Source organism: Ornithodoros turicata, chromosome 1, assembly GCF_037126465.1.
Source record: "Ornithodoros turicata isolate Travis chromosome 1, ASM3712646v1, whole genome shotgun sequence".
Taxonomy (NCBI): domain Eukaryota; kingdom Metazoa; phylum Arthropoda; class Arachnida; order Ixodida; family Argasidae; genus Ornithodoros; species Ornithodoros turicata.
In genome coordinates, this window is record NC_088201.1 from 25,245,249 (window position 1) to 25,260,227 (window position 14,979).

General features: G+C 52.6%; 1 protein-coding gene across 2 annotated transcripts; it reads right to left on the reverse strand.

Moving 5' to 3' along the window:
• LOC135377688 (testis-specific serine/threonine-protein kinase 4-like) lies at positions 1-14,675 on the reverse strand. 2 transcript variants are annotated; one of them, XM_064610285.1, is made up of 5 exons: positions 14,569-14,675; positions 13,698-14,029; positions 13,338-13,473; positions 12,772-13,029; positions 1-294 (listed from the first exon to the last, which is right to left on the reverse strand). In XM_064610285.1, the coding sequence occupies exons 1-5, from the start codon at positions 14,614-14,616 to the stop codon at positions 13-15; spliced, it is 1,056 nt and encodes a 351-aa protein (XP_064466355.1). In that variant the 5' UTR covers positions 14,617-14,675; the 3' UTR covers positions 1-12. The 2 variants fall into 2 exon arrangements, with proteins under 2 accessions (XP_064466355.1, XP_064466356.1); XM_064610286.1 differs by lacking the exon at positions 1-294 and adding an exon at positions 11,411-12,361.
• Between the last annotated feature and the right edge of the window lie 304 nt (positions 14,676-14,979).

Below are 14,979 nucleotides of genomic sequence, written 5' to 3' on the forward strand. Positions count from 1 at the left end.
TTCTATTGGTAATTATGTGATATTTTTACAACGCATATGTCGTCGTCGTGGCACTGCCAATCCATTGCATGTATAAAAGAATCTCTTTTTGTTCGAGCAAAATGTTCCCATGTTGTACCATGGATCTGCCTTGATTTCAACCAGATATACACGGTCTGTTGCGGGGACAAAAATCTTGCGTAGTAGCGCGCAAAACTCTTCTGTCAAGGCCACATGTTTGGGAAAGATCACGGGTTCTTGGACTTTGCGAAGAAATGCTGCATGATTTGACTCTTCATAAGGAAGGGTTCCAACCTGGTGAAAAAACGTTGTTTGGTCACAAGTAATGTGATTTAATTTAAATGAGCAGTGAGAGAGTGCACTGAAACTGTCATATTCACAACTCTTAAATGATCAACTAATGCTGTATGTATGAACCAAGAAGAATAACAGTGGCGAAGCTTTTACAAAATGCATTTAAGTGGTCCCCAGAAAAACATTGTTCCCCTCCTTCACTGAGTTCGTTCGTGAGCATGCACGGCTAAGACTTCACGGCATAGTGCAGGTCACGACTGTGGAACACAACACCATTCACAAGGCACGAATTGATGGTTTTGAAATGCTTCTGTGGCGCTTTTGCTAACTTCCACTGCATTTCAAAACAGGCTTGATACACTCCAAGGTTTTGCCACATGGGTGTACAGCACTGGTAGCTGCAGCAGGCTTGCTGACCTTAAAATTGCCTGCGGGATGGGATGCACTGCAGCAGGATCCGGCACCGTGTCCAATATTTCGACGCATGGGAAGTCATTGGTACCTACAGTAAGCCTCCTGAGCTTCAAATTCTCTGCAGTGATGGCGTGCACCGCAGCAGCATCGCACAGCACCTCCAAGGTTTCGCCGCATGGGCAGTCACTGGTACCAGAGACTTGCTGTGCTTGAAATTGCTGTAGTGATTGGATGAACCGCAGCAGCATGGAGCAGCACCTCCAAGGTTTCGTCGCATGGGCAGTCATGGCAGCCACAGACTTGCCTTGCTTGAAATTGCCTGTAGTGACTGGATGAACCGTAGCAGCATGGAGCAGCTAGCACTTCCATGGTTTTGCCGCATGGACAGTCACTGGTACCACAGACTAGCTGGGGTTGAAATTGTCTGTAGTGATTGCATGAACCACAGTAACATGGAGCAGCACCTCCAAGGTTTCGGCACATGGGCAGTCACTAATACCACAGACTTGCTGTGCTTGAAATTGTCTGTAGCGATTGGATGAACCGCAGCAGCACGGAGCAGCACCTCCAAGGTTTCGCATCATGGGCAGTCACTGGTACCACAGACTTGCTGGGGTTGAAATTGTCTGTAGTGATTGCATGAACTACAGCAACATGGAGCAGCACCTCCGAGGTTTCGGCACATGGGTAGTCACTGGTACCAGAGACTTGCTGTGCTTGAAATTATCTGTAGTGATTGAATGAACAGCAGCAGCATATGGAGCAGCACTTCCATGGTTTCGCCGCATGGGCAGTCACTGGTACCACAGACTTGCTGGGGTTGAAATTGTCTGTAATGATTGCATGAACCACAGCATCATGGAGCATCACCTCCAAGGTTTCGCCGCATGGGCGCCACTGGTAGCCACAGACTTGCTTTGCTTGAAATTGCCTGTAGTGATTGCTAAACTACAGCGGGATCGGGCAGCAACTCCAAGGTTTTGCCGCATGAGCAGACGCAGGTAGCGACAGCCTTGTTGTGCTTGAAATTATCTGCAGTGATTGGATGAACTGCAGAGGTATCGGGCAGCACCTCCAAGGTTTCGTGGCATGGGCAGATACTGGTAGCGACAGGCTGCTTGTGCTTCAAATTTTCTGCAGCGATTGAATGAACCGCAGCGAGGTTGGCAGCATCTCCAAGGTTTCGTGGCATGGGCAGGTGCTGGTAGCGTTGAAATTGCCTGCAGCGATTGAATGAACCGCAGCGGGGTCGGGCAGCATCTCCAAGGTTTCGTCGTATGCGCAGACTGGTAGCGACAGGCTTGTTGTGCTTGAAATTGTCTGCCGTGATTGGATGAACTGCAGCGGGATCGGGCAGCACCTCTAAGGTTTTGTGGCATGGGCAGACACTGGTAGCGACAGGCTTGTTGTGCTTGAAATTGCCTGCAGCGATTGAATGAACCGCAGCGGGGTCGGGCAGCACCTCTAAGGTTTTGTCGCATGGACAGTCACTGGTAGCGACAGGCTTGTTGTGCTTGAAAATGTCTGCAGTGATTGGATGAACTGTAGCTGGATCGGGCAGCACCTGCAAGGTTTCGTGGTATGGGCAGACATTGCTAGCGACAGGCTTGTTGTGCTTGAAATTGTCTGCAGTGATTGGATGAACTGTAGCTGGATCGGGCAGCATCTCCAAGGTTTCGTGGCATGGGCAGACACTGGTAGCGACTGGCTTGTTGTGCTTGGAATTCCATGCAGCGACTGAATGAACCGCAGCGGGGCCGGGCAGCACCTCCAAGGTTTCGTGGCATGGGCAGATACTGGTAGCGACAGGCTGCTTGTGCTTCAAATTTTCTGCAGCGATTGAATGAACCGCAGCGAGGTTGGCAGCATCTCCAAGGTTTCGTGGCATGGGCAGGTGCTGGTAGCGTTGAAATTGCCTGCAGCGATTGAATGAACCGCAGCGGGGTCGGGCAGCATCTCCAAGGTTTCGTCGTATGCGCAGACTGGTAGCGACAGGCTTGTTGTGCTTGAAATTGTCTGCCGTGATTGGATGAACTGCAGCGGGATCGGGCAGCACCTCTAAGGTTTTGTGGCATGGGCAGACTCTGGTAGCGACAGGCTTGTTGTGCTTGAAATTGTCTGCCGTGATTGGATGAACCGCAGCGGGATCGGGCTGCACCTCTAAGGTTTTGTCGCATGGACAGTCACTGGTAGCGACAGGCTTGTTGTGCTTGAAATTGTCTGCAGTGATTGGATGAACTGTATCTGGATCGGGCAGCACCTGCAAGGTTTCGTGGTATGGGCAGACATTGCTAGCGACAGGCTTGTTGTGCTTGAAATTGTCTGCAGTGATTGGATGAACTGTAGCTGGATCGGGCAGCATCTCCAAGGTTTCGTGGCATGGGCAGACACTGGTAGCGACTGGCTTGTTGTGCTTGGAATTCCATGCAGCGACTGAATGAACCGCAGCGGGGCCGGGCGGCATCTTCAATGTTTCGTCGCATGGACAGTCACTGGTTGCGACAGGCTTGTGCTTGAAATTGTCTGCAGTGATTGGATGAGCTGCAGCGGGATCGGGCAGCACCTCCAAGGTTTCGTGACATGGGTAGACACTGGTAGCGACAAGCTTGTTGTGCTTGAAATTGCCTGCAGCGATTGAATGAACCGCAGCGGGGTCGGGCAGCATCTCCAAGGTTTCGTCATATGGGCAGACTCTGGTAGCGACAGGCTTGTTGTGCTTGAAATTGTCTGCCGTGATTGGATGAACTGCAACAGGATCGGGCAGCAGCTCCAAGGTTTCGTGGCATGGACAGACACTGGTAGCGACAGGCTTGTTGTGCTTGAAATTGTCTGCAGTGATCGGATGAACTGCAGCAGGATCGTGCAGCACCTCCAAGGTTTCGTGGCATGGGTAGACACTGGTAGCGATAGGCTTGTTGTGCTTGAAATAGCATGCAGCGATTGAATGAACCGCAGCGGGGTCGGGCCAAGGTTTCGTTGCATGGGCAGACACTGCTAGCGACAGGCTTGTTGTGCTTGAAATTGTCTGCAGTGGTTGGATGAACCGCAGCGGGGTCGGGCAGCACCTCCAAGTTTCGTGGCATGGGCAGACCTGGTAGCGACTGGCATGTTGTGCTTGAAATTCCATGCAGCGATTGAATGAACCGCAGCTGGGCCGGGAAGCATGTCAAAGGTTTCGTCGCATGGGCAGTCACCGGTAGCGACAGGCTTATTGTACTTGAAATAGTCTGCTGTGAGTGGTTGAACTCCAGCGGGATCGGGCAGCACTTCGAACGTTTCGTCGCATGGACAGTCACTGGTAGCGACAGACTTGTTGTGCTTGAAATTGCCTGCAGCGACTGAAGGAACCGCAGCGAGGCCGGACAGCATCTCCAAGGTTTCGTCTCATGGACAGTCACTGGTAGCGACAGGCTTGTTGTGCTTGAAATTGCCTGCAGCGATTGAATGAACCGCAGCGGGGTCGGGCAGCATCTCCAAGGTTTCGTTGTATGGGCAGACTCTGGTAGCGACAGGCTTGTTGTGCTTGAAATTGCCTGCAGCGATTGAATGAACCGCAGCGGGGTCGGGCAGCATCTCCAAGGTTTCGTTGTATGGGCAGACTCTGGTAGCGACAGGCTTGTTGTGCTTGAAATTGTCTGCCGTGATTGGATGAACCGCAGCGGGATCAGGGCTGCACCTCTAAGGTTTTGTCGCATGGACAGTCACTGGTAGCGACAGGCTTGTTGTGCTTGAAATTGTCTGCAGTGATTGGATGAACTGTAGCTGGATCGGGCAGCACCTGCAAGGTTTCGTGGTATGGGCAGACATTGCTAGCGACAGGCTTGTTGTGCTTCAAATTTTCTGCAGCGATTGAATGAACCGCAGCGAGGTTGGCAGCACCTCCAAGGTTTCGTGGCATGGGTAGACACTGGTAGCGATAGGCTTGTTGTGCTTGAAATAGCATGCAGCGATTGAATGAACCGCAGCGGGGTCGGGCCAAGGTTTCGTTGCATGGGCAGACACTGCTAGCGACAGGCTTGTTGTGCTTGAAATTGTCTGCAGTGGTTGGATGAACCGCAGCGGGGTCGGGCAGCACCTCCAAGGTTTCGTGGCATGGGCAGACCTGGTAGCGACTGGCATGTTGTGCTTGAAATTCCATGCAGCGATTGAATGAACCGCAGCTGGGCCGGGAAGCATGTCAAAGGTTTCGTCGCATGGGCAGTCACCGGTAGCGACAGGCTTATTGTACTTGAAATAGTCTGCTGTGAGTGGTTGAACTCCAGCGGGATCGGGCAGCACTTCGAACGTTTCGTCGCATGGACAGTCACTGGTAGCGACAGACTTGTTGTGCTTGAAATTGCCTGCAGCGACTGAAGGAACCGCAGCGAGGCCGGACAGCATCTCCAAGGTTTCGTCTCATGGACAGTCACTGGTAGCGACAGGCTTGTTGTGCTTGAAATTGCCTGCAGCGATTGAATGAACCGCAGCGGGGTCGGGCAGCATCTCCAAGGTTTCGTTGTATGGGCAGACTCTGGTAGCGACAGGCTTGTTGTGCTTGAAATTGCCTGCAGCGATTGAATGAACCGCAGCGGGGTCGGGCAGCATCTCCAAGGTTTCGTTGTATGGGCAGACTCTGGTAGCGACAGGCTTGTTGTGCTTGAAATTGTCTGCCGTGATTGGATGAACCGCAGCGGGATCAGGGCTGCACCTCTAAGGTTTTGTCGCATGGACAGTCACTGGTAGCGACAGGCTTGTTGTGCTTGAAATTGTCTGCAGTGATTGGATGAACTGTAGCTGGATCGGGCAGCACCTGCAAGGTTTCGTGGTATGGGCAGACATTGCTAGCGACAGGCTTGTTGTGCTTCAAATTTTCTGCAGCGATTGAATGAACCGCAGCGAGGTTGGCAGCATCTCCAAGGTTTCGTGGCATGGGCAGGTGCTGGTAGCGTTGAAATTGCCTGCAGCGATTGAATGAACCGCAGCGGGGTCGGGCAGCATCTCCAAGGTTTCGTCGTATGCGCAGACTGGTAGCGACAGGCTTGTTGTGCTTGAAATTGTCTGCCGTGATTGGATGAACTGCAGCGGGATCGGGCAGCACCTCTAAGGTTTTGTGGCATGGGCAGACTCTGGTAGCGACAGGCTTGTTGTGCTTGAAATTGTCTGCCGTGATTGGATGAACCGCAGCGGGATCGGGCTGCACCTCTAAGGTTTTGTCGCATGGACAGTCACTGGTAGCGACAGGCTTGTTGTGCTTGAAATTGTCTGCAGTGATTGGATGAACTGTAGCTGGATCGGGCAGCACCTGCAAGGTTTCGTGGTATGGGCAGACATTGCTAGCGACAGGCTTGTTGTGCTTGAAATTGTCTGCAGTGATTGGATGAACTGTAGCTGGATCGGGCAGCATCTCCAAGGTTTCGTGGCATGGGCAGACACTGGTAGCGACTGGCTTGTTGTGCTTGGAATTCCATGCAGCGACTGAATGAACCGCAGCGGGGCCGGGCGGCATCTTCAATGTTTCGTCGCATGGACAGTCACTGGTTGCGACAGGCTTGTGCTTGAAATTGTCTGCAGTGATTGGATGAGCTGCAGCGGGATCGGGCAGCACCTCCAAGGTTTCGTGACATGGGTAGACACTGGTAGCGACAAGCTTGTTGTGCTTGAAATTGCCTGCAGCGATTGAATGAACCGCAGCGGGGTCGGGCAGCATCTCCAAGGTTTCGTCATATGGGCAGACTCTGGTAGCGACAGGCTTGTTGTGCTTGAAATTGTCTGCCGTGATTGGATGAACTGCAACAGGATCGGGCAGCAGCTCCAAGGTTTCGTGGCATGGACAGACACTGGTAGCGACAGGCTTGTTGTGCTTGAAATTGTCTGCAGTGATCGGATGAACTGCAGCAGGATCGTGCAGCACCTCCAAGGTTTCGTGGCATGGGTAGACACTGGTAGCGATAGGCTTGTTGTGCTTGAAATAGCATGCAGCGATTGAATGAACCGCAGCGGGGTCGGGCCAAGGTTTCGTTGCATGGGCAGACACTGCTAGCGACAGGCTTGTTGTGCTTGAAATTGTCTGCAGTGGTTGGATGAACCGCAGCGGGGTCGGGCAGCACCTCCAAGGTTTCGTGGCATGGGCAGACCTGGTAGCGACTGGCATGTTGTGCTTGAAATTCCATGCAGCGATTGAATGAACCGCAGCTGGGCCGGGAAGCATGTCAAAGGTTTCGTCGCATGGGCAGTCACCGGTAGCGACAGGCTTATTGTACTTGAAATAGTCTGCTGTGAGTGGTTGAACTCCAGCGGGATCGGGCAGCACTTCGAACGTTTCGTCGCATGGACAGTCACTGGTAGCGACAGACTTGTTGTGCTTGAAATTGCCTGCAGCGACTGAAGGAACCGCAGCGAGGCCGGACAGCATCTCCAAGGTTTCGTCTCATGGACAGTCACTGGTAGCGACAGACTTGTTGTGCTTGAAATTGCCTGCAGCGACTGAAGGAACCGCAGCGAGGCCGGACAGCATCTCCAAGGTTTCGTCTCATGGACAGTCACTGGTAGCGACAGGCTTGTTGTGCTTGAAATTGCCTGCAGCGATTGAATGAACCGCAGCGGGGTCGGGCAGCATCTCCAAGGTTTATGGGCAGACTCTGGTAGCGACAGGCTTGTTGTGCTTGAAATTGCCTGCAGCGATTGAATGAACCGCAGCGGGGTCGGGCAGCATCTCCAAGGTTTCGTTGTATGGGCAGACTCTGGTAGCGACAGGCTTGTTGTGCTTGAAATTGTCTGCCGTGATTGGATGAACCGCAGCGGGATCAGGGCTGCACCTCTAAGGTTTTGTCGCATGGACAGTCACTGGTAGCGACAGGCTTGTTGTGCTTGAAATTGTCTGCAGTGATTGGATGAACTGTAGCTGGATCGGGCAGCACCTGCAAGGTTTCGTGGTATGGGCAGACATTGCTAGCGACAGGCTTGTTGTGCTTGAAATTGTCTGCAGTGATTGGATGAACTGTAGCTGGATCGGGCAGCATCTCCAAGGTTTCGTGGCATGGGCAGACACTGGTAGCGACTGGCTTGTTGTGCTTGGAATTCCATGCAGCGACTGAATGAACCGCAGCGGGGCCGGGCGATATCTTCAATGTTTCGTCGCATGGACAGTCACTGCTTGCGACAGGCTTGTGCTTGAAATTGTCTGCAGCGATTGGATGAACCGCAGCGGGGTCGGGCAGCATCTCCAAGGTTTCGTCATATGGGCAGACTCTGGTAGCGACAGGCTTGTTGTGCTTGAAATTGTCTGCCGTGATTGGATGAACTGCAACAGGATCGGGCAGCAGCTCCAAGGTTTCGTGGCATGGACAGACACTGGTAGCGACAGGCTTGTTGTGCTTGAAATTGTCTGCAGTGATCGGATGAACTGCAGCAGGATCGTGCAGCACCTCCAAGGTTTCGTGGCATGGGTAGACACTGGTAGCGATAGGCTTGTTGTGCTTGAAATAGCATGCAGCGATTGAATGAACCGCAGCGGGGTCGGGCAGCATCTCCAAGGTTTCGTTGCATGGGCAGACACTGCTGGCGACAGGCTTGTTGTGCTTGAAATTGTCTGCAGTGGTTGGATGAACCGCAGCGGGGTCGGGCAGCACCTCCAAGGTTTCGTGGCATGGGCAGACCTGGTAGCGACTGGCATGTTGTGCTTGAAATTCCATGCAGCGATTGAATGAACCGCAGCTGGGCCGGGAAGCATGTCAAAGGTTTCGTCGCATGGGCAGTCACCGGTAGCGACAGGCTTATTGTACTTGAAATAGTCTGCTGTGAGTGGTTGAACTCCAGCGGGATCGGGCAGCACTTCGAACGTTTCGTCGCATGGACAGTCACTGGTAGCGACAGACTTGTTGTGCTTGAAATTGCCTGCAGCGACTGAATGAACCGCAGCGAGGCCGGACAGCATCTCCAAGGTTTCGTCTCATGGACAGTCACTGGTAGCGACAGGCTTGTTGTGCTTGAAATTGTCTGCAGTGATTGGGTGAACCACAGCAGGGTAGGGCATCATCTCCAAGGTTTCGGCACATGGGCAGTCACTGGTAGCTACAGTAGGCTTGCTGTGCTTGAAATTGCCTCCTGTGACAAGATGAATCGCGACTTTGGGCAGCAAGATGGGACAGCGCCTCCAAGGATTGGCCGTACGGGCAGCCACTGGTAGCCACAGAAGGCTTGCTGTGGTTCAAATTGCCTGCCATGATTGGATGAACCACAACTTCGGACAGCAGGGTCGGACAGCGCCTTCAACGTTTCGCCAGATTGACAGTCACTGGTAGCCACAGTAGTCTTGCTGTTGTTGAAATTGCCTGCGGTGATTGGATGAACCACAACTTTGGGCAGCGCCTCCAAGGTTTCGCCGCATGGGTAATCACTGGTAGCTACAGTAGGTTTGCTATACTTGAAATTGTCTGGGGTGATTGGATGAACCACAATTTTGGCCAGCACGCTGGGCAGCGCCACCAAGGTTCTGCCACATTGGCAGTCACTGGTAGCTACAATAGGCTTGCTGTGCATAAAATTGCATGCATTGGATGACCGCGACTTTTAGCAGCAGGGTCGGCCAGCTCGTCCAAGGTTTCGCCGCATGGGAATCACTGCTGTGCTTGAAGTTGCATGGACCACAACTTTGGGCAGCACGGTGGGCATCGCCACCAAGGTTTCGACGCATTGGCAGTCACTGAGAGCCATAGTATGGGCTTGCTGTTTCATGAAATTGCGTGCTGTTATTGGATGAACGCAACTTTGAGCAGCAGGGTGGGCCAGCTCCTCCAAGGCTTTGCCGCATGGGTAATCACTGGTAGCCACAGTATGCTTGCTGGGCTTGAAAATGCATGCGGTGATTTGATGAACTACAACTTCGTCAGCACGGTCGGCCAACGCCTCTGAGGTTTCGCCGCATAGGAAGTCAGTGGTAGCCACAGAAGGCTTGCTGTGCTTGAAATTGTCTGCGGTGATTGAATGAACCACAACTTTGGACAGCAGGGTCGGGCAGCGCCTCCAAGGTTTCGCCGCAGTGGCAGTCACTTGTAGCTACGGGCTTGCAATGCTTGAATTTGCCAGCGGCGATTGGATGAACCTCGATTTTGGTCGGCGCCTCAAAGGTATCGCCGCATGAGGAGCTGCTGGTAGTCGGAATATAGGCTTGCTGTGATTGAAATTGCCTGCAGTGTTTGGATGGACCACGTCTATTGGCAGCTGGGTGGGACAGCCCCTCCAAGGCTTCGCTGCATTTGCAGTCACTGGTGGCCAGAGTATAGGCATGCTGTGCTTTATATTGCCTGCTGTGACTGCATGAATCGCGACCTTGGGCAGGAGGGTGGGACAGCACCTCCACGTTTAGCCGCATTGGCAGTCACTGGTAGCCACAGCAGGCTTGCTGTGCTTGTAATTGCCTGCTGTGACTGGATGAACCGCGACTTTGGGCAGCAGGGTGGGACAGCGCCTCCAAGTTTTGCCGCATTGGCAGTCACTGGTAGCCACAGTAGACTTGCTGTGCTTGGAATTGCCTGCTGTGATTGGATGAATCGCGACTTTGGGCAGCAGGGTGGGACAGCACCTCCAAGTTTTGCCGCATTGGCAGTCACTGGTAGCCACAGTAGACTTGCTGTGCTTGGAATTGCCTGCTGTGATTGGATGAATCGCGACTTTGGGCAGCAGGGTGGGACAGCACCTTCAAGTTTCGCCGCATTGGCAGTCACTGGTAGCCACAGTAGACTTGCTGTGCTTGGAATTGCCTGCTGTGATTGGATGAACCGCGACTTTGGGCAGCAGGGTGGGACAGCGCCTCCAAGTTTTGCCGCATTGACAGTCACTGGTAGCCACAGTAGACTTGCTGTGCTTGGAATTGCCTGCTGTGATTGGATGAACCGCGACTTTGGGCAGCAGGGTGGGACAGCGCCTCCAAGTTTTGCCGCATTGGCAGTCACTGGTAGCCACAGTAGACTTGCTGTGCTTGGAATTGCCTGCTGTGATTGGATGAATCGCGACTTTGGGCAGCAGGGTGGGACAGCACCTCCAAGTTTCGCCGCATTGGCAGTCACTGGTAGCCACAGTAGACTTGCTGTGCTTGGAATTGCCTGCTGTGATTGGATGAACCGCGACTTTGGGCAGCAGGGTGGGACAGCGCCTCCAAGTTTTGCCGCATTGGCAGTCACTGGTAGCCACAGTAGACTTGCTGTGCTTGGAATTGCCTGCTGTGATTGGATGAATCGCGACTTTGGGCAGCAGGGTGGGACAGCACCTCCAAGTTTCGCCGCATTGGCAGTCACTGGTAGCCACGGTAGACTTGCTGTGCTTGGAATTGCCTGCTGTGATTGGATGAACCGCGACTTTGGGCAGCAGGGTGGGACAGCGCCTCCAAGTTTTGCCGCATTGGTAGTCACTGGTAGCCACAGTAGACTTGCTGTGCTTGAAATTGCCTGCTGTGATTGGATGAACCGCGACTTTGGGCAGCACGATTCGGCAGCACGATGGGACAGCACCTCCAAGTTTCGCCGCATTGGCAGTCACTGGTAGCCACAGTAGACTTGCTGTGCTTGGAATTGCCTGCTGTGACTGGATGAATCGCGACTTTGGGCAGCAGGGTGGGACAGCACCTCCAAGTTTCGCCGCATTGGCAGTCACTGGTAGCCACAGTAGACTTGCTGTGCTTGGAATTGCCTGCTGTGACTGGATGAACCGCGACTTTGGGCAGCAGGGTGGGACAGCGCCTCCAAGTTTTGCCGCATTGGCAGTCACTGGTAGCCACAGTAGACTTGCTGTGCTTGAAATTGCCTGCTGTGATTGGATGAATCGCGACTTTGGGCAGCAGGGTGGGACAGCACCTCCAAGTTTCGCCGCATTGGCAGTCACTGGTAGCCACAGTAGACTTGCTGTGCTTGGAATTGCCTACTGTGATTGGATGAACCGCGACTTTGGGCAGCAGGGTGGGACAGCGCCTCCAAGTTTTGCCGCATTGGCAGTCACTGGTAGCCACAGTGGACTTGCTGTGCTTGAAATTGCCTGCTGTGATTGGATGAACCGCGACTTTGGGCAGCACGATTCGGCAGCACGATGGGACAGCACCTCCAAGTTTCGCCGCATTGGCAGTCACTGGTAGCCACAGTAGACTTGCTGTGCTTGGAATTGCCTGCTGTGACTGGATGAATCGCGACTTTGGGCAGCAGGGTGGGACAGCACCTCCAAGTTTCGCCGCATTAGCAGTCACTGCTAGCCACAGTAGATTTGCTGTGCTTGGAATTGCCTGCTGTGACTGGGTGAATCGCGACTTTGGGCAGCAGGGTGGGACAGCACCTCCAAGTTTCGCCGCATAGGCAGTCACTGGTAGCCAGAGTAGACTTGCTGTGCTCGGAATTTCCTGCTGTGATTGGATGAACCGCGACTTTGGGAAGCACGATGGGACAGCACCTCCAACGTTTCGCCGCATAGGCGGTCACTGGTAGCCACAGCAGGCTTGCTGTGCATGAAATTGTCTACAACGACTGGCTGAACGGTGACTTTGGGCAGCAGGATCTCCGACAGCGCCTCCAAGGTTTCAACGCTCTACTCATTGGTGACTGAGACGCTGCTTGCCGCAAATACTTCGCATGGTTGTTGCTCGTGTAGACTGCTTGCAGGGTTTCGTGTAATCATAAATGTTGTTTCCTTGCTCCTTCAACGTAATGCGGCGGCCGATCAAACCGATGCTCGAATGACTTCGAAAGTCATATCTGTACGTCAAACACTATCATTTGTCTAGCTATGGAGTTTTTGCTCAATCTATGTGACAAACATAACGAAGGTTTCAAAAATCGATGGTGATTTTCCTTTGTGGACACGAGGATGCCAAGTTCGTTTTTTGTCTCCGTGTCTCTGGTTTTTCTTTATGTCATCATGTACCAGCTAGTCTGCGCTCTCTCCCTTCTATCGACTCCTTCACTAAAACGGTTTGATACGTGTCTTGTTTGAGTTCGCCAAAAGATAACGTGTCCGCCTAAGTTTCTTAGCCTGATGTGATTTTCCCAAGAAGTCATGATTGGGTCGTGCGTCCACAAAGGAAATTCGCGATTATTGTACGCTTACCGTCATGAAGTACAATATGACACCCATGCTCCATATGTCCGCTAGGTGTGGTTGGTAGGGAATGCCAGTGAGAAGCTCTGGTGAAGCGTATGCGTAACTTCCGCAAAAGGTTGAACTGAGTGGGCCTTGGTACTTAAACCGCTGTGACTTGGTATCCAGGCGCAAGTGCGAACGGGCGAAGCCGAAGTCTGCGATCTTCAGCTCCATTTGCTTACTCAGTAGCAAGTTGTCGCACTTGAGGTCACGGTGCACGATTCCCTGATACGACAGCATGCAAGAACGTGCTCAGATGTGGCACACGGCTTCATAATCTATGTGCGTCATTGCATGATACCAATGGGCGCCGCGAAGAGTCTAAAGGGGTATGTAGGGGCTGATTTTAGCGCAGTGCCTCGAAAAAATCTTCTAAATCGAGCGGGAAATGGGCAAAAACGCTACGCACTCCGCCCGCCGCTCCTTCTCATAGAGACCCGGCACCAGTTGACGACAGTTATGCGGCGCCCTTACAACACATCAAACAGCGCGACAATACATAGGATGAGTAATGCAACGGATTTGGTGCTTACTTTGTTGTGCAAGTAAGTGACTCCATCAACCAGGTGTCGAAACCACCCCCGGGCTGTTGCCTCACCCACGCGCTTGACACGACGCAGATAGTCCCGCAGAGAACCATTGTGCGCTAATTCCATTACAATATAAACCCTGCATGACGCAATTCCGCAATAGTGTACAGGGTGTGAAGTCACGTCTAAAGAAAAGATATCACGGAGAATGGGTAGGTTGACGTGTAAATTTCAAGCGTGGATTCGTAGTGTATCATGCGTTTTCGCAGCGGATAATAATTAAAATGCTGCAAGCTTGCGCTCTACGGATCGCTAGTTGGTGGAAGGGTCCGCTAGGGTACTAAAGGTGGATTCGATTCTCACCTATTAACGCTCTCGATTACTTCTAGGTGGCGTATGACGTTCTGATGGCGCAGGTACCTGATCACTTGGAGTTCCCTGGTTAAGAACTTTTCGGCGTAGTTCCTAGGCACCTTCGCCTTGCATACTATCTTGACAGCGACGTCTGTATCCAGCCTCAGCGAGTGCGCCCTGTAGACACCTCCATAACTTCCTTGACCCAAGAGTCCGAGGGCGATGTAGTTGAATCTCCGAAGAAGACCTCGACTTGTGGCCGCTACACTGTTGCCTCTGCTATCGCCTCTCAATCCACTGCTTCGCAGCAGTAAATAACTACGCGCTGAGCGGCTTTCCACCTGAGCCGCAAGGGAAGGAAGAAACGGCAATCTTAAGAGCACGTTAGCCATCATGTACTGCACTGTTCACTACTATACGGCGTGAGTGCATTGGGCAGATACGCAAATCACAGACTCTTTTTCGGTACTTGGTCCTCCAGCTTTTGGCTTGTCCTTAACTATAGAGCTAGTAGATATGCTGTTGTGTGGCGTGGTGCTGAAAACTGCTGCCAAGATGCTGTATGAGGGAACCGGGAACCGAAGAGCATATGATAAACGTAAACGTGATCACATTTTGCTGGTCAGCCTCATATGCATGGCTGCAAACGCGCGAAGTCTGCTTCGTGCTCGTGGCAAATCTTATGTGATTGAACAATGTAGCTATTACACTGCATAGATGTGCGGTGCAGAACTGCGTGATCATCTGCTTCAGTCACCGACCCATCTATTTGGTCAACGGTGAACCACCGTGCAAGTGTCTGTTGCAAGTCTTTAGGGAATTTCCAAGACGCATGATTCCGGCTGTGAAGCAGAATGCATATCCTATAGTTTGAACTCACAAGAGTCGATGTGCTATCAGTCTTATCCCCTTGCGAGCCCTTAGCCATGCGCTTTGTGGCCCAGATCAGAAAGCTGTCGCCTGTTTCTCCCTTGGAACATTTCGAGAAGTAGCCATGATGTCTGGAACGAGCTCGTGACTCGTGCTGACTTCGTATCGATAGCCCACTATCCATCTGTATCCGCTCTGCGAGACAGGCGGGTTATAGGTTAGATAATGGCCACTGAAAGGGCTAATTCGTATTATTGGGGAGAGGAAGTAACATATAGAGGTTACCGTTATCATAAGGCTTACCGCCATTCATGTTTATGATTGCGATTACGTTGGTAATGGTAACTAGGGGCGGATCTCGAGGGGGGGGGGGGGGGGGGAGACCCTGACCCCACCGTCGATTACTGTCATCGTTTGCATC

Coding starts and splice junctions, on each gene's coding strand:
- LOC135377688 (XM_064610285.1), bottom strand. CDS start 14,616: ATGGCTAAGGGCTCGCAAGGGGATAAGACTGATAGCACATCGACTCTT. Junction 13,474..13,697: donor GTAATCGAGAGCGTTAATAG/GTGAGAATCGAA, acceptor TGCGTCATGCAG/GGTTTATATTGTAATGGAAT. Junction 13,030..13,337: donor TCACTTACTTGCACAACAAA/GTAAGCACCAAA, acceptor CTGTCGTATCAG/GGAATCGTGCACCGTGACCT.